This window comes from Panthera leo, chromosome E3 (assembly GCF_018350215.1).
Source record: "Panthera leo isolate Ple1 chromosome E3, P.leo_Ple1_pat1.1, whole genome shotgun sequence".
Classification (NCBI taxonomy): domain Eukaryota; kingdom Metazoa; phylum Chordata; class Mammalia; order Carnivora; family Felidae; genus Panthera; species Panthera leo.
In genome coordinates, this window is record NC_056694.1 from 40,584,439 (window position 1) to 40,601,619 (window position 17,181).

The following is a 17,181-nucleotide window of genomic DNA, read 5'->3' on the forward strand; positions in this document are numbered from 1 at the left end:
TTCTGTTGCGAGACTCGCGCGAAGGTCCCGCCTCGGCCCGGCGCCCGTTCAGAACGCACACCACGGCGCAGCCCGCGGGGGAAGGCTCGCGCCCGCCACCCCATCACGTGGCTTCGGGACCCGGTCCGGGATACTTGGCTCAGCATCAGCAAATGGACAACTCTCTGGCTTTTTCCCCGTTTTGATCGTGCCAAAATCAGCAATTACAGTCATAATCCCCGAGGAAAAGAACAACTGAGAAAATAACAGGTGGGCCCGAGCCCGGGGCGGGTGTGAGCCCCAGGGGGCTTTGCATGTGCAGGCCCTGCGCTTTGGGGAGCACGGTGCCGCCTCTCACGTGGCCACTGGACTGGAGCAGAGTCCTCAATCTTCTTGGGCGACGTGGCTGTCGTGCGCCAGGCTCCTGGATCCTCCCCTTCCTTCCTTCGGGCCCTATGTGACACCCCGTGTGCGCTTCTGTGCAGAGAACACGCTTCTGCCCTTTGCCTGCTCCCACGCCAGGCCGTCCCGGGGTGGCCGTGACAGCTGGCGCACCACCAGCCGTGTCTGCCCACCCTTCAGCCCCCTTCGGAGTCTTTGCCTCCTTACAGAAGCCAGTCCCCCTGAACATGGGTCTCCTGTCTCGGAAAGAGAACTTGTTTTCCGAGCTGCACCTGAGCGGTCTGGGTAGCAGAGGCCCCCTGCTCCCACACCGTGGCTTTCCGCTGCCCTCCTGGCTCCTCTTCCGGGAAACGCGTGCTCGTGCCGCTGGCCTGCATGAGACTCGGGCATGTCCCTCGATGACGTGGGATTTTCTCCACGAGGCTTTTAGATATCTTCTTAACAGACTTAGTCCCATAGTCGCTGTAAGTTTGGCTTCTGGGACACGTGGCAGTTTAAAACATCGCAGTTCAGTGTGTTGCGATTCACGAGCCTGCCGGCAGTCCGTCCTGGATGTCCCCGTAGATGCCGATTCCTTGCTCTGTTCTTCTTCAACTTTTGATTACGAAAACCCTCCAGCGCACACGCACCATCTCCGTGTTGACGGTGACCCTGAACAGGCAGCGGCCCGGGCTTTGCTTACCGCCTCCCTTCCTGCTCGGCCGTGACGCGGATCCCACACGCTGCTGTTCCACCTGGACGCGCTTCAGCACGTGCCGCCCCGGGTGGGGTCTATGACCATGCACCGCCAGCACACCTGGGACACCGGGGGGGGGGGGGGGGACAGCTCCCACCTTCAGTCCGTGCTCGGGGACCGCCGGCTAAGCAAGCGCCTTTCCTACGGCCCCCGTGTCCGAGTGCGCACCGACACGCCCGATGGGTGCCCCCTGCAGCCTCTCCACGCCCCTCCCCCTCTGTGCTCCAGACAGGACTTGTGTAGTCCTGCACAGAGCGGACTGCTCTCCAGGCCCGGTGGGCCAGCCACAGGGCTCCCGGCTACTCCAGAGTCGGCCTTGATTTGGGCAGGAACGTTTTGTGGGTGCCGGGACTTCGGTCGCTGCCGGTCAGAAAGCTCGGGCCACCTTTCCTCTCTCTCTGCGACGGTGAGATTGCTGAGGCCACCTGTCACCAGCCTGACCTGTCCTTTAGCAAGTTCTCGGTCAGCAGCAGTGAAGGGCCGGTAGCCTTGGTGGCCAGTCTGGAGCTCACGTTCTTGTTTGTGTTTTTTTTAATGGTTATTTACTTTTGAGAGAGAGAGAGAGAGAGAGCGCTTGCGAGAGAGGTCACGTGCAAGTTGGGGAGAGGCCGAGAGAGGGGTTTTGCAGAGGGGCAGACAGAGGATCCGAAGCGGGTCTGTGCCCACGGAGAGCAGCGAGCCCGATGCAGGGCCCGAACTCTTGAACACGAGATCATGACCTGAGCCGACTGAGCCACCCCGCGCCCCGGAGGGTGTGCTCTGTGCTCAAATTCTGTCACTCTGCTTTTATCAGAGTTTTGCTCGGTTGGTTGGTTGATTTTTCTAAAAGTAACTTTCCTTCATCAACTGGTTGCTCTAAATCTTGTGCCTCTGAAAAACTCAAGATAAACAGGTGTTCCTTTCCCTCTTCAGCTTTTGTGACAATCACTTGGTCCCTGAGCACCTACAGGAGTCCTTTTAATGCCATTTGCAGTTGCTGCTGACGCCGTTTGATACTTGAACTCATTTTCCGCATTTTGTTTTAACTTTCCATGTAGGAGATCATATTTTTTTCTCCTTTAGGTCTTAGAACTTTTTATTATTTTCACAGTGGCTAAGGATAAGTGTGATTAGGACTCTTAAAATCGTGTCATTACGGGGGCACCTCAGTCTGGCAAGCATCCAATTCTTGACTTCGGCTCAGGTCATGGTCTCCTAGTTTGTGTGACCGAGCCCCACATCAGGCTCCATGCTGACAGTGCAGAACCTGCTTGGGATTCGCTCTCTGCTTCTTCCCGTTCGTGCGTGTGCTCTATCTCTAAGTAAATAAACTTTAAAAATAAATAAAAAATAAATGGCTAAAAAAAATAAAAATAAATAAAGAATAAATAGCTGCCATGTTTAAAAAAATCAAATCACATCACTATGAAAAATTTCCAGCATACCAAAAAAATAAAAATAAAGGATTATATAGTAAAAACGCATACACGGACCATCTAACTTCTACAGGTTGTATCTTACTTGATTTTTTTTTTTTCTGTGATTTAGCTAATCTACTCACCTCTCCGTCCGTCCACCAACCCGCCGTGTATTTTGCTGCGTTTCAGAGTTAACGCCACGTGGGTACACTTGAGCGTCAGGTCGTTCACTGAGCTCCAGTTAAACTGTGAACTGCAGTGTTTTAAACTGCCGCTTGTCCCAGAAGCCACGCTTAGAGTGAATATGGGAATGAGTCTTTTAAAAAATATTTAAACGCTTTGTGGAGAATCAGACACTATAGAGGGACATGTGAGAGTTTTAAACACGCCAGCAGGACGGCTCTTTGAGCTGTTCGGGTCGTTTCCCTCGACAAAGAACTCCCACACAATGAGATGCGAAGATCTTAAGCACACGCTTTGAGAGTCTGACAGACCTATACCCCTGTGTAATCCAAATTCCCATGAAGATACAGAAAATTAGCATCACTACCGTTTATGCAAAGGTAGCGTTCTATCTCAGACCGAGTCTGTAAGAATTTCCAGGAGGGACGCCCGGGTGGCTCAGCCGCTTAAGCGCCTGGCTCTTGGTTTGGGCTCAGGTCACGATCTCACGGTTTGCGGGACTGAGCCCCGCGCTGGGCTCTGCATTGGCAGCATGGCTCCCGCTTGGGATTCTGCCTCTGCCCCTCCTCTGCTCCCGCTCTCTCTCTCTCTCTAAATAAACATTAAAAAGAAAAAACTTCCAGGACCGTTTGCACAGTGCTCCCCACAAGGAGGGAAGGTTTGCTTCTTGCCTGGCTTCTCAGCTAACTTTCCAGAAGTCCTACTCAGCTGACACCTCTCTGCAGACAGCTGTGTCCCGTCCCTTCCACACTAGGGACCCTTGGTCTCAGGGGCCTGTGGGGAACTGTGTGAAGGACAGCTGAAGGACTCACCTGTCCGAGAAGATGAAATCGCAATGCCCCAAATGAAGCAGGTTTTATGTGGTTAATACCAGGGAAAGTTCTGCTTTCTCATAGGCTGCGGGGTTTTTATAATGATGTCTGGTGATTTCCATTTCTTTGCTACTAACAGAAGGCTCTGAGGTCACAGTCCTACCGCTCTGATTTATGTCCAAAGGAAAACGGCTTGCAGTCTTTTTAAGCACGGGCTATGACGGCGAAGAACTTTCTGTCTAGTGCTGCTTAGACAGACAAGCCTTATCCGTGCTGCTGACGGAGGCTGGTGGCTCTCCCTTCACACGTGTGCTGGGGTTGCTCCACTTCCTCTCTAGATCTTTCTCTCAGCATCTTCTCCGCGCAAATGATTTGGGTGCCTCGCTGTTGGCAAAGCTTGTGGATTCCCGGTTCTAATCTCAGAACGGAGAGTCCGGGAGGCGCAAGAGTCCACATCTGGTTCGGTGTCTGCTCACCTCTGTCGCTCCTGACGAGTTGCTGCCATTCACCCTGTCCCTTCTCCGCACGTTGTAATGTCTCACTGTCCCCTGCTGGGGTCCTGCCTTTGGTTTACAGCAGTTAGGCCGCGTTGCGCCTCTGTGCACGTTTTTTGGATCCTGTCTTATGATTCCCTGAGGTTCTTGAATCTGTAACTTGTGTCTTTTACCAAGTTTGGATAATGTTTGCCACTATCTTTTCTGTTTTTTCCTGCCCGTCTCTCTCGTCTTCTCCTAGGATTCCACCCGTGTGTATATGTAGGGCCTTCTGACGATGTGTGTTCCCCGTGCTCTTTTGTTCTCCAGGCTTTACGGAGTCTGCTCTGCGGCCTGCGTAACTTCAGTCGAGCTGTTTTCACTTGGTCCTGTCCTCTCGACGGCTCTTAGGTTCATCTGGTAAAACTGTAATTTGAGACGCTTTCTTTTTCAGCTCTCGAACTCGCTTGGTTCTTTCTTGCCCAGCTTTGTTTCTCTGCCGAGTGGTCCCATCTGTACGTGCCTCGTGGGCAGGTCTTCCTTTACCGGCTTGAACGCCCTTCGCCTGGTCTCTGCGGAGCAGGGCAGCCCGGGGAGACGCGCGGTCCGTGGCGCCGTGTGTGTTGGGCGGGCCGTGCAGGGATGGGCTGAGGCCTGGTTGTAAACGTTCCGTTCGGGGAAGGCCCTCCCTGAGAAGGGTGGCCTCCAAGCAGAGAGCTGGCCGACGGGCCGGAGAAGGGGGCGCTGGCGGTGGGGACCTGAGGCGGGCCTGGGCCTCCAGCTGGGGAGGAGAGCCCAGGGTAGAGGGGAGGGGAGGGGAGGCGAGGCGGTCAGTGGCGTGCCGGTTAGCTCTACCCTCTCCCCACGGGCCGCTCGTGTGGGGTCTTCCTGATGGCTCACGTCAGCGGACTTAACGCAAAACCTAGTCCTCACTCACTGCGCACTGACCTAAAAGAAAGCCCTTCTGGAGACTTCTCCTGATGGCATCACAGACATGGTGCCTGAGGATATCACTGCCCCTTCCCATCACCAAGCCACCACCCCAGGCTTCTTTGTGCACAAGGTCCGAGCAGTGCCGGCTGCCGACAGCGCCCCCCGGGGTCCTGGTTCCGTGACCGCTGCCCGCCTGTCCGCTTCCTGTCCCGCCGAACATATGCGCTGCCCAGAGCAGGTGTGGGGGGCGGGCCGCGCCTCACGGGGTGAGATAACTGGACACGCGGGCCCCTCCCGTCGGCCAGGCCCTGCCCTCCTTCAGGTGACAAGGGTGTGCCTCTTAGCAGCATCGAGGACAGCAGAAAGTGTTCGCGGAGTGTGTGGAAGATCTAGAAAAGCAGGTCACTCTTCAGGACCGTGTGGGGCGAGGGTGACCCCACTTCCGCGGGCACGGGGCTCAGCCGCAGCGCTGGAACGAGGCCCGCACCGCGCAGAGCCTCCCAGCAGACCTGCCTCCCGGTGTTGTCGGAGAGCAGGGTCCCCCCCCCCCCCCGCCCCCCGCCGCACCGTGAGCCCGAGCGGCGCAAGCCTGCAGGGCAGGTCCAGGGTGACCTGGACACCGGGCAGCGTCTTCGGGATTGCGGCAGGCCGCTCCAAGACAAGCTCCTGGCTAATTTTCATGCCCGGCAAACAAAAGGCAGAGACACGGTAACACATCGTGCCCTTCAGCCTCATGTATGTTAAATATTTGGAATATATTAATCCTAAGAAATCTCTGTTGCTAGATCTAATTTCCGTTGACAGGAAGCATTTTCATATTTATCCAAAACCAGTAAAGCTAGCGAAGGTCATTGCTCTGAATTTTGCTCTTGGGCTAGCTGGTGACACCTGCACGGTCCTGAGCAACAGGGGACACCTGGGGCTAGGAAGTCTGGTTGCCATGGTGACCGAGCATTACTCTGCGCCGGTGGACAGAGGGGGAGGGTCGCGGTGTGGGTGTGGGTCACACAGGTCACTTCCTGCTCCCTGCAGTGCCCAAGGACAGCCTTACGACACAAGATTCGCAATTTTCTAAACGATTCATAATTGGGAGCGTGCAGTTTTAAAGTGAGTTTATTTGAAGCCCGAAACCTTTAACCAGCTCTTTCAAACCTATCTACGTGCCAGAAAACTCACTCCTGTTTACAATCTGATTGGACTTAAATCCCGCATCTGAAGCGTGAGGCTCGCTTCTTTCAGAGGCCGGGTCTCCCCTCGCGGGCTGTCCAACAGCAAGGTCGGCGGCCCCCCACGTGCCACGTTTGCCCCGCACAGGGTGGTTCCGGAGGATTCTGGGGCAGATCCGGAGCAGACCGGGGTGGGGGGTGGGGGCAGGAGTGTGGCCCATCTCTGGGGTGGGGCTGGAATCAGTACCGCCCGGCCCTAGTCTGTCTCCTTGGGGCAAGAGTGGCTATACAAGCCATCCTTGTGGCTGAAAGGGGTCGCCTAGGCAAGGCCCCTCTCCGTGCCCTTCCCTGCAGGCACACGTGTGATGCCTCCTGGCTGCAGCTGGTTGCCACGGCGACGGTGCCTGCAGGGGGACAGAAGGTGCCGGTTGGTACCTGTGAGGGGCAGGGTCACCCCAGAGCCGTGCCTGTGGGATGCTCCCACCCTCAACGACACAAGGGCCCCTGGAGTTTCCGTAGCCAGCAGCCCCCTTGGGCCCCATCGGTGACTGCGCAGAGCACACTCTGGCGTGCTGCTTCATAACTTCCCGTCCTGAGATGGAACCTAGGAAGACGCAGAAAGTGACTTTCCAGGGCTCCGAGCACTCTGCAGGTGCCGAGGGTGGGGCCGCTCCTCTCGAATGACAGCCCGTCTGGAGGGAGGCGTCTTTCTCCTTTTTCCCTGTTTTTAACCCGAAGCTAATGGGTTTCCTGCTTCTCATGCGGACGGTGGCTGTCACTCTTGAAGGATCCATAGGTGCAACGCTTAATTATTCTTTCTAAGTAACTGTAATAGTTTTGGGGAAGGTAACGAGACCTCGGTTGGTATTGCCTTCCTGGAGTGGCCGTCTGCACACCTCCCGCCTCTGAAGCCTTGGTGTAGGTTGTGTTTTTCTCCCAGGTCACAAGTGGCTTAATTTGTGCCGGGTGGACCTGGACTCTGGGTGACTTCCACGCACGCGTCGTGCGCGCCTCGCTCGCCAGGCGGGTCTGCCTCCCGTCCCAGGCGAAGGGATCGCCGCGGAGCGGCCAGGCCGCCGCCCCCGTCCCGCGCGGTTCTCCTGAAGGCGCCAGGCACGGGTCCGGCCTCTCAGCGCTGCATTTTCTGGATCTTGAACAGAAGAGCATCTCCACTCTCCTCACGTCCCTAAGTCCACAGGGAAGGTTTGATTTAGGGAGCAGGTGCCCCGAGCTGAGCCAGAGGGGCAAGGGACCCCCACCACTGACAGGTGAGGTCGGGAGATCCAGGCCCCGTGCGCTTCTCTCGTCGGAATACACGGAGGGCCCGAATTCAGCGTGTTGTATGGGGTCTTTCCTCGGAAGTCGCCTGCGGCTGCCCTGGCAGACGCGGGCCACACGTCACACACCGTGCGGTTTTAAATGCTGGTTCAGAAGCACCGGCCGAGAGAGCCTCCCCTCTCCGACCACACAGGCTGTCCGCAGACTGCAGGGCACGGGGCTGTGGCCGCCCGGGGACCCGGAGGACGTGGACGTGTCCCATCGACACCTCCGTGAGAGCGGCCTGCCCCACCACCACTGCCTGTCTCCTCCTCAGAAGGGCAAACAGAGCTGGGGAGCCGCCCCGCTACCCGACAGCTGCTGTAGTGGTCACCGTCCAAGTGTCCGGTCCCGAGCACCGACCCCTCGTCTCTCACAGCTGGGGGCCTTCCCTCCGGTTTCGCGGGAAGCTTCCCCAACGCGGCCTGTTCAGCACTTGTCAGCGTTACTGGAAACAAGCCAGGAGCCACAGAAGTGAAGGTTCCAGAAACAGGTAGCTGCATGGGCCTCATGCTTCGTGGCTCCCTAGTGGGCGTTTGTGACCACTGCCCCAAAGCTACAGGCAGGGGCAGCACGTGGGCCTCGTCCCCGAGGAGCATCCATTGGGGCGGAGCCTTCCGGGGGACCCCGTGGAGCTGCAGTGCTCCCGTGGCACCCGCACCCCAGTGAAGGGGCCAGAGCGCCCCGTCCCCTCTCTCTGCAAGAGGATACGTGTGAGCGCAGGTTGGAAAGGCACAGGCGCCCTCTCGAGTGGGACTCGTCACTGACGTCGGGCCCCCGGTGGGACCCGCCAGTTGTGTCTGGGTCGCCCCAGCGCCCTGCCGCCCGGCCTGCGGTGGTGCCCCCGCGGCGCCCTGGCCGTCCTCATCGCGACCTGCGGGAAGCCGTCCGGCTGCACCCCTGGGCATTTGTTTTCCGGGGCCGCCTTCCCGCCACGCCGCCCGAGAACAATGGTGCCTTTGTGCGGATGTGTGCGGCGCAGCTGCTCCGCCCGATGAGATCCAGGCGAGGGAAGCAGCAGCAGGTGGGTCTGTGGGCCACCCTTTCCTCCCCGGCGGTGTCGCGAGCGCTGATGGCCCGAGGGCCGGCGGCCGGGGAGGTGGCAGCTCCAGCCAGATCGGGGGAGCGGAGGCGGGGGGGGGGGGCGGGCATAGGCGGCTCTGCTCCCCCTGAGCACCCGGGCAAGGTAGGGAACGTCCCAGTAGGTTCGCAAGGAGGCAGGAGGGCAGGTGACCTTCTGCCAGTACACGTGAGTCCCTAAGGCGGCAGGGCGCCCCTTGCCCACCCCATCGCCTGCTTGGCGGCACTTAGGTGGGTCTCTGGGCCCTGCCATTTGCACATCACTTTGATTGGTGTCATTCAAGCTGCATATTAAAATTCCGCTCGTCACATCTGTGCAAAGTGAGGTGGCAATTAGAGAAGGCGGGCCTGGCACTCTGGGGAACGCCGTGCACCCACGTGAGCGTCGCGGGCTACGAGGCCTTTCCGGTGAGTGCTGGCAGACGTCCCCGTGCCTGCGGTGCTCGGGGTGGACACTCCACCTTGCGGCCTCCGGGGCTTGCCTGGCTCTGCCCAGAACGCCCTGGACCCACCTGCCCGCTCGTGCTGCTGCGCAGCGGCACGGGCCTCCCGCCTCCTACACTTTCTCGCCACACAGGGGGAGGGATCGGCCCAGTGGCAGGACGACAGGTACTTTGTCAGAAAGCAGAGGGGCCCGTCGATGAGCGCACGGCACGCTTGGCCATGAAGTGACACCCCAAGAGAACGAGGTCCAAGTTCAATGACTGTTCTCTCACAATAAAACTAGAGCAGTTGTCATAAAAGGAACGACGTCTGGTTTTTTCTGGTCGAGACAAGAACGGGGGTTTGAAGTAAACTGTAAAGCAAAGGGCCTCCATCACCGTGAAGGGGAAGAGCACCTTGAGTCGAGGTACACGGTCAGTCTGCGTCTGGAATTTCCTAAGACAGACCAAGTGCAAACACTTCCTGCATTTTTCCCCCTTCTCCTGGGAGAAGTCAGGGTTCTCAGCTCTGGGCGCGTGCAGGCGGGTGCTGGGGAGCCAGGCTGAGCCCCCGTGGCTATCCCACACGCTAAGTCCCCCGCACACGGGTGGTACCAATGCCCCTTCCCGGCCTCGCCAGAGCACCTTGTAGGACCATCTTGCCCGTGACTAGTGGGGGCCTGGCCGCAGCCTGCCTTGCTTCCCCCCTCCTGTGGGCACCCCTCCCCGGCATCCTAGGCCTCTTTCTGCATCTGGACTTTTCTCTGGGTGGTGCAGGGTGTGCTCTGGTGGCCCCAGTGTCCCTAGCACAGGTGCACGTGGCTCAGCCGGGACAGCCCACGGATGCCATGCTGGCCGGTATAGGGCGGGACTTGCCGCCCCTCTGAGTAGGGGCCGGTTTGCCCGCCAGCCTCGGTGCTGGGCACTGCCTCACAGCAAGCAGACCCCGTCCTAAGACCCAACTGACCTGGAACCGGGGCTTCAGAAATGCACAGAACATACGAGAGCAAATGGGTCGCCCCCATTTTATTATGAAAAATGTCAAACCACAGACGAGTGTCCGACGGGCACAGTGAGAACCCACACACCTGCCACCGAGACTGAGCAGGCTGTTCGTGGGCGTCATCATGTCCCCCGTCTCCACCTCCAGTGCATCTCAGAGTAAGTTGTAGGCATCGAGCCATCCGTGTGGCCCTAAAATCTCGGGTTCAGGACTCATTTAGGGTTGTCTCTTTGCAGTGGTTTTGTTTTAGAAAGAAATTTACAATGAAATACATAGACCTTCAGGTGCCTCTGACTCACACCCTGAGGGGGTGTCACCCCCCAGGTGTTTGCCCCTGTATCAGTTCCCATTGTATTCCCCTGTATCAGTTTTGCTCCTTCCAGAACCTTCTGTGAATGGAACCATAGTACATGGACCCTTGTCCAGAGTATTTTTCGTGTGCGTAAAGTTTCACAGATTCATCAAAATGAGACAAAAAAGAATGTGTGTAGGGGCGCCTGGGGGATCAGTGGGTTAAGCGTCTGCTGACTCTTGGGCTCAGGTCATGATCTCGGGGTTCATGGGTTCAAGCCTGTGTTGGGCTCCGTGCTGACAGCACAGAGCCCACTTGGGATTCTTTCCCTCTCTCTGCTCCTCCCCTGCTTGTGCACACATGCGTTCCCTCTCTCTCTCCAGGTAAATTAAACTTTTTTTTAAAAAGCATGTGCAACATGCAGAATGCCACGTAGCCTCTTGTGAAAGGCCGAGTGACAGCAGCCGGGAAGCTGTCAAGGTCTCACGTTTCCACGACAGGCCAACTCAGTGTCCACGGGTGCACGGAACACCCGCCCCCACTGTGCCCACGCTGCTCACCACACTGGTCAGCTGGGTCCCAGCTATTGCCGTCACAGCCTGCGGTGGAGTTCCTGGCTGCCCCAGGCCAAGCCCTTACAGCGCTGACAGGAGGCCGTTTCATTTAAAGCCCCTGTCGCCTGTACCCGCGTCTTCCCCAGGCCTCCCCGCTCACCTGGGGCCACGTCGCCTGTACCCGCGTCTCCCCCAGGCCTCCCCGCTCATCTGGGGCAGACTGGGGCCCTCATGTCCGGGTCAGGCCATCTGGCCTCGTACACTCTGTCCTGGTGAGGTGGTCTCAGGGAAGAACCCACAAAGCTCTGCTTCCGTTTTCAAAACTACTGAATTGAAAAGGCTTCCACAAACCCACAGGCGGTGTGTGCTGAGTGTGGGGCCCGTGTCAGGTCCGTGCAGTGCCCTGCAGAGAGCCTGGCTTGGGGTGCTATGGCCGTCCCACTGCCCTCTCTGACATGTGCCCCGGCCTGGGGGTGAGACGGGTCCCTGGGCCACACCACCTGTCCTGGATGAAGCATCATTGAAGTTAAGCTGAGTTTGGAAAATGTCTGGCTGTTGTTAACGTGGCCTTTTGTGTCCTTACTGTCATTCCAGGATGGGAGTCCCAGCTTCTGGAAACAGGATTCCTGGGAATCTTCCTGTGCCCTCTTTGGACTCTGTCTCGACTGCCCACAGGGACCCCCCCGTCCCAGATCGTTCTGTGGGGCTTTCGGTGGCTGATTTTCAGAATCATGCTTGGAGCGGTAAGCGGAACCTTCAGTGGCTAGGCTTCAGGAAGCGTGCCGCAAAGGAGCCACGCCTCGCTGCCTGCTGGCGGGGCTGTGCCCGCGGGGCCCCTTCTGCTGCTTTCCGTGTTCGGGGGCCTGTTTCTGAGCCCTAGGAGTGCCCCCGGCCCCCAGTCCTGTGCACAAGCACTTCCTGTGGGGCCTATCTCGACTCTGAGCCCGCTCCACAGGGAGACTCACGGGCAGAGTCCCTCCTGGGGATTTCTGGAAGGTCTGAAATGTTTTACGTGGTTTAAATCAGGAAGGCGGGGAGCGGGTCAAGGATACACAGTCCCCTGTGACCGTCACCCCAGAGAAGCCGTGCAGAGTCCTTCCCGTCGGCACCTGGCTTGCTGGCCCCGGGGAGCGTCTCCCAAAAGCCAGGCGTGTTGGCGGCCGCCTCGCTCCGGCGTGGCCGGTCGATGCCGTGGCCCGCGTGCTGCCCGCCTGGTGTCCTCCTGGCTCGCGCCCTCCTGGGCCCTGGCGACCAGGGTTCCCCGGCCGCAGACTCCCACGGGGCCCGTGCAGGTGCGCGTCTGCTTCCACTCCCCCTCCCGTCCCCCTCAGGTGTCTCGGGAACATCATCCGAACCTTCCATTCAGGAGGGACTTGGTTCCTTTCGGCCTGACTAGTGTCCGCTCTCTTGGGCTTCTCACTCTCCGCTGATAAGATCTTGCTGCTTATGCCGGAGCACTGACTTCCTTTACGTCGGGAGCCCCGGCCCTCAGGTGTGCTGAGCCACCTGTCTGCTTCGAGGTTTCGCAGGTGCGGGCGCGCACGAGCTCACAGAGAGCACGCTTCTGCCACACACAATGGTGGCTCTGCCCGCGTCCCCTTCAGTCCACACAGCCCGCCGTCTCCTGTCCCCCGCGCCCTGGCACCGGCCGTCTGGTGTGCCCTGCGTCCCTGGCAAGAGGCCCTTGTCACTCTCAGCCTGGGACAGCATCCGTGTGTCCGTCCCTGACTTGGGCAGGCCCTGCCAGATCTCTGTGGGGCTGCTTTCCATCCCTGTGCAATCGGCGAGTGTTTTCTGGCCGGGTCCCATAGAGTTCCGTGGTTGCCGCGTCGTCGTCAGATGTCCTTCCCCCACCCCCGGCACCGGTCTGCCCCTCCGTGGCTGGCGTTAATTCGATGCCCTTCGTCCCCATTACCTGTCTGGCCTGCGGGAGACTGTCTTCGTGCCCTGTCGCCTCAAATCCTGAGTGGTGCCAGCCCTTAACTGGAGTCGGAGGTCCCCGAGCAGGACAGGCTGCCCCAGGTCCTTTCTTCCTGCCGGAAGCCCGCGCGCTCCCACGCTTCAGACGCCCTCCTGGGCACTCGAGCCCCTCATCCCCGTGTGACGACCGTCCGCGGTCTGGTTACTGCTGCATCTGGGGCTGTGTGGCGGGTGGGGGGCGGGGCACCAGAAGCAGCCGGAGTGTGGGAGGTGGACGTGGTTGGTGAGCAGCACCCAGGCTGCCCGCGAGGGGAGCCTCGGGGGCCCGCGTGTGGCCCCAACGTGGCTGGCAGGGCTCGCGACCCCGGGCGGTGCGCATCGCTGCAGGTCCCGGGAGCTGGCGTGCGGGGTGAGCGCGTGGCCAGACCCCGCCACAAAGACTCCTCGTCCGGCGGTCAGACGTTCGCGGCTCCTTGCGGCTCCTTTTCCTGACACACGGAAGTTATTTGCTGTGATTAGCGGGCGTGGTTCCGTGTCCGTCTGGGACTTCAGTTTGGAGTTCTTCTTCAACTACTTTTGAAAATCCAAGGTGTTTGCTGTTCGAGTCCCTCACCGGGGACCGGCCTGGGACCGCAGGCTCTGGAGGCAGGAGAGCGGCGGGGGAGGGGCGCCGGGTGGCGGAGCGGCGCCCACGGAGCCTGACAGCGCTCAGGCGCCTCTCGTGGCATTTTGATTGACTGTTCGCACCAGCTGGGTGAAAACTCATCAGGTGCACTAAAAGGGGTAATTACTCGATTGCGTCTGTGTTGGGTGCCGCTCCTCCTCCTCGCTGGAGAGCGGCAGCGGGGAGCAGGCCCGGGAAAGGACAGCGCCTGTCGCTTACGCGGGGAGAGGGCCGCACGCGCCTGCCGAGGACTGAGCTGCCTGCAGGTGCAGCCCCGGCCTGACCTGCGCCTGCTCACGACCGGCGTCGCGGACGCAGAAGCCACCCGGCCGCCGTCTGCTGCGGTCCCGGCGCGCCGGGCAGTGACCCCCCTGCACACACGGCCCCCGGGCCTCCCGGGCCCCCGAGGCGGGTCAGCGTGGCCTCCCCACCGTGGAGCAGGCTCTGCCTGTGAACAGCTGGAAACTGGGCCTGGCACGTGACGCATGCTGGACAGCAGACAGCGGGGGTGGGGGGCCAGCGGGACACGTGGCGGGTGCCTGGCCGTCTACGAGGGGGCAGGGGCGGGCGGAGGGAGGCCCAGAGTTCCCTCGGCCCGCATCCTGCTAGAATTCGAGGGGCGAGGTACAGAGAGGAGGACCTGGGCACAGAAGGAGCCCCGAGAAGGACACAGCACCCCTGCCGACCTGCAAAGGCGCGTGGCTCCCATCTAATCCCAACAGACGGACACTTAACTGACACGGCCGCCCCGGTGCCCGGTCCGAATAGTTGTGTAAATTGAGATCATCCAACCAAATAAGAAGCACCTTCCACTGAGAAAACTCCAGGCCTAGAAGAGATTTTACTGATCAGTCTGTAAAACATTTAGGGAAGAAAGTGAATCCTGTCCACACGCATCCACGACACAGAGGAACCCCTTCTGGGCCTATTTTTGTGAGGTCAGTGAGGACAAGGACGTTTCAAGAAAAGGAAATTACACAGCAGTCTGTTCAAGAGCACCGGGAAACACTCTTGAATTATTAGCGAACGAACCCAGCAGCGCCTGAGCCGCATGATACACGGAGACCAAGCCTCATGGTAGACGGGCTTTCCACGGGATATCGAGTGGACGTAAGCGAACCGATACAGTTCACCAAATTCTTGACTGACGGAGAAGCGTCAGAATTAAACACTCGTTCACGGCCGACGAATCTCTGGCGCCCTGAGACTAGGCGTCCTCCGCCCGACATGCGAGGCACCCGCCCGATGCCGCGCTCACCTGAGGAGACCGCGCGTGTCTGCCGAGGCGGAGCGCGAGGCGGAGCGCGTGCCGGGCGCCCGCTTATCCCGTCTACCTGGTGTCGTACTGAAGACTGTAGCTCGCGCAGAAAAGCAAGGAAAAGCAACAAAGGCCCCGAACGCGGGAAGGGAGGAAGTGAAGGCACCCGTCTTCGCGGCGGAGCGGTCACAAGGTCCTCAGGACCAGCGCGTGCAGTTAGCCAGGTGTGGGATTCACGCGCAGGGCACACGGATCAGGCTAGCAGAAGCCGACAGGGAGCGAATCTGCGGGGTCGTCGCTGTCGTGCCGTCCGAGCTCCTGTCTCCCCGCCCGCGGCGCCCCGGGGGTCCCACGGAACCGCTACCCAGCCACCCACGAAGGAGCCGGGCCCAGTGGGGGTGTCGCCTGGAGCCCTGCGGGCAAGATGCCACAGCAGGAGCCTGTGACCCCCACGAGGTCTGGTGACAAAGCAACTTCTACCTTCCCCAAATCAACCTTTTCACATGCGTGGGGATCATCCCCGGAGCGGCGGGCACAGCGTGTGAAAACCTGAGGTACGAGCTCTCCCCAGAGCCCCCCGGTGCCTACGACTCGCCCACGGGGGGCGTTCCTCACGGTCTGCCGCTACCCAGACGCGGACGCCCAGGGTGACACCTGCCTGGACACCGTCAAGGACGTGTGGTCTGTGTGTGTGACATCAGGGCCACCCTGCTGTCCATCCAGACCCTGCTAGGAGAATCCAGCACCCGTAGCCCTTTGAGCACACACGCTGTGTGTGAAAAGCCTGGAGAAACCTCACGGCCTTTAAGAAGTACCTGCAAGAGGGGCGCCCGGGTGGCTCAGTCGGTTGAGCGTCCAACTCCGGCTCAGGTCCTGATCTCAGTCCGTGAGTTCGAGCCCCGCGTCGGGCTCCGTGCTGGCAGATCAGGGCCTGGAGCCTGCTTCGGGTTCTGTGTGTCCCTCTCTCTGCGTCCCTCCCCCACTCTGTCTCCCAAAAGCAAACAAACATTAAAAAGAAATTTTTTAAAAGACGTGTCTGCAAGAAACCTGCTCGAAGCTGGTCTCTCGCCAAGAACCCGGACTGTGTAGCCTCTCTCCTTGTGTTCTCTTTTTATCTTCTCCTTAGATCATCTGCCCTTTCCTTCGTTTTTGTCTAGGACTCTGTATCTTAAGCTGTGGTGTCATTTTTGTTTCGTTTCTGTTTTTTAAATGAAGTCTCTGGTTGAGCCTTTATGAATACATTAAATAAATACAGTGGTTTGTTTTTTACCCGCCTCCCCCCCCCCCCCGAAAAAAAGAAAAGAAAAAGAGAATGTAAAATATGTCATTAATAACCTCCAAAACCGTAAAATACTCGAAATTTTAACAGAAGTCTAACACTGTTCTCTGAAAGCTACCATCGTTGCTGAGAGAAATGAGAAAGGCTTAAAGAGACAGACACACTTGTGTGAGTCAGGAGCCTCAACACTGCTCAACTGTCCAGCTCTCCCCAGATCGATTGATAGATGCCACACAACCCAAACGTAATTCTAGAAGGACTTTCTTTCTAGAAGTTGATGAACTGATTGTTAGATTTGTTTGGAAACGCCAAGGACCTAGAATAGCCAGAAAATCTCGCACAAGAGGCACACCCCTTGTTCCAGGGGTCGCAGTTGGTGAGACGGGCAGTGGGGGCACAAGGACAGACAGCCGAACCCTTAGGAGGGTCAGCGAATCCGGAAATAGCCCCACACCAAAATCACCGTGACACACGCTTTGGACAACTGACCGAGTCAGTGCCACCAAGAAAGACAAGATGCTTCTCTGAGGTGCAGCGCTCAGGTGTCTGGTTACCCACAGAGGCCATGAGCCCCAGCCCGCCACCGCGCGCGGGAATTCGTTCGAGGCGGGTTCCAAACGTGAAAGTGGAAATCACAACACTTCTTGAAGGTAACGGGAGGTTTTTGAATCAGAATCTTCTCTTCCCGACAGACACGAGTGATAGACGGCACCCACAATTCCTCTGCCCCGCACGGGGAGCCCGTGTCCGGGCCCGTAAAGGACGCAAGAAACCCAGCGGTCACGACGATCGGTGTGAAAGGGGGAAGCTTTAGCAGATACCCCTGCAAACACTTGAAAACTGCCCAGCTTTCCCAGCCGTTAGGGAAATGCCTGCCAGTCCACGCGCAGTGGGATGGCGTGTGTGCCCACAGGACCTGCTGAACCCACAGAGGGCAGGACCACACTGCAGCCAGTGTCCTGGCTTGGGCCGCGCCAATCACCGCAGACCGAGTGGCTTGAGCGGTGCTTCCTTCCTCCAGGCATGAGGCCGGCGGTGTCCCAGCGCCTCCCATCCCCGGTGAGGACTCTTCCCGTGTCCTCATAGGGGTGCGGGGGGACAGCAGCCCCGGTGTCTCTGATGGGTGCACTCGTCCCGTCTGCTCAGGACCCTGCCCCCACGGCCCCACGGACACTTAATTACTTCCTCAGTCTAAACGCGGCTGCGGGGAGGGCCCGGGGAGGACACGGCACCGGCCCTTCACGGCAGGGGAGTGAACCAGAGAGGGACCGGCCTGTGGTGCTCTCCTGCGGTTGTGAGAAATGGTGCGCA

The 17,181-nt window shown here is 59.1% G+C and overlaps 1 protein-coding gene across 1 annotated transcript in view; it reads left to right on the forward strand.

The window, feature by feature from the left end:
* LMF1 (lipase maturation factor 1) overlaps nt 1-17,181 on the forward strand; it is an 88,532-nt gene that overhangs the window by 37,984 nt on the left and 33,367 nt on the right. The window contains exon 4 of the mRNA XM_042922976.1: nt 11,344-11,492. Within this exon, the coding sequence (XP_042778910.1) occupies nt 11,344-11,492 (149 nt within the window). The remainder of the gene's footprint in view (nt 1-11,343; nt 11,493-17,181) is intronic.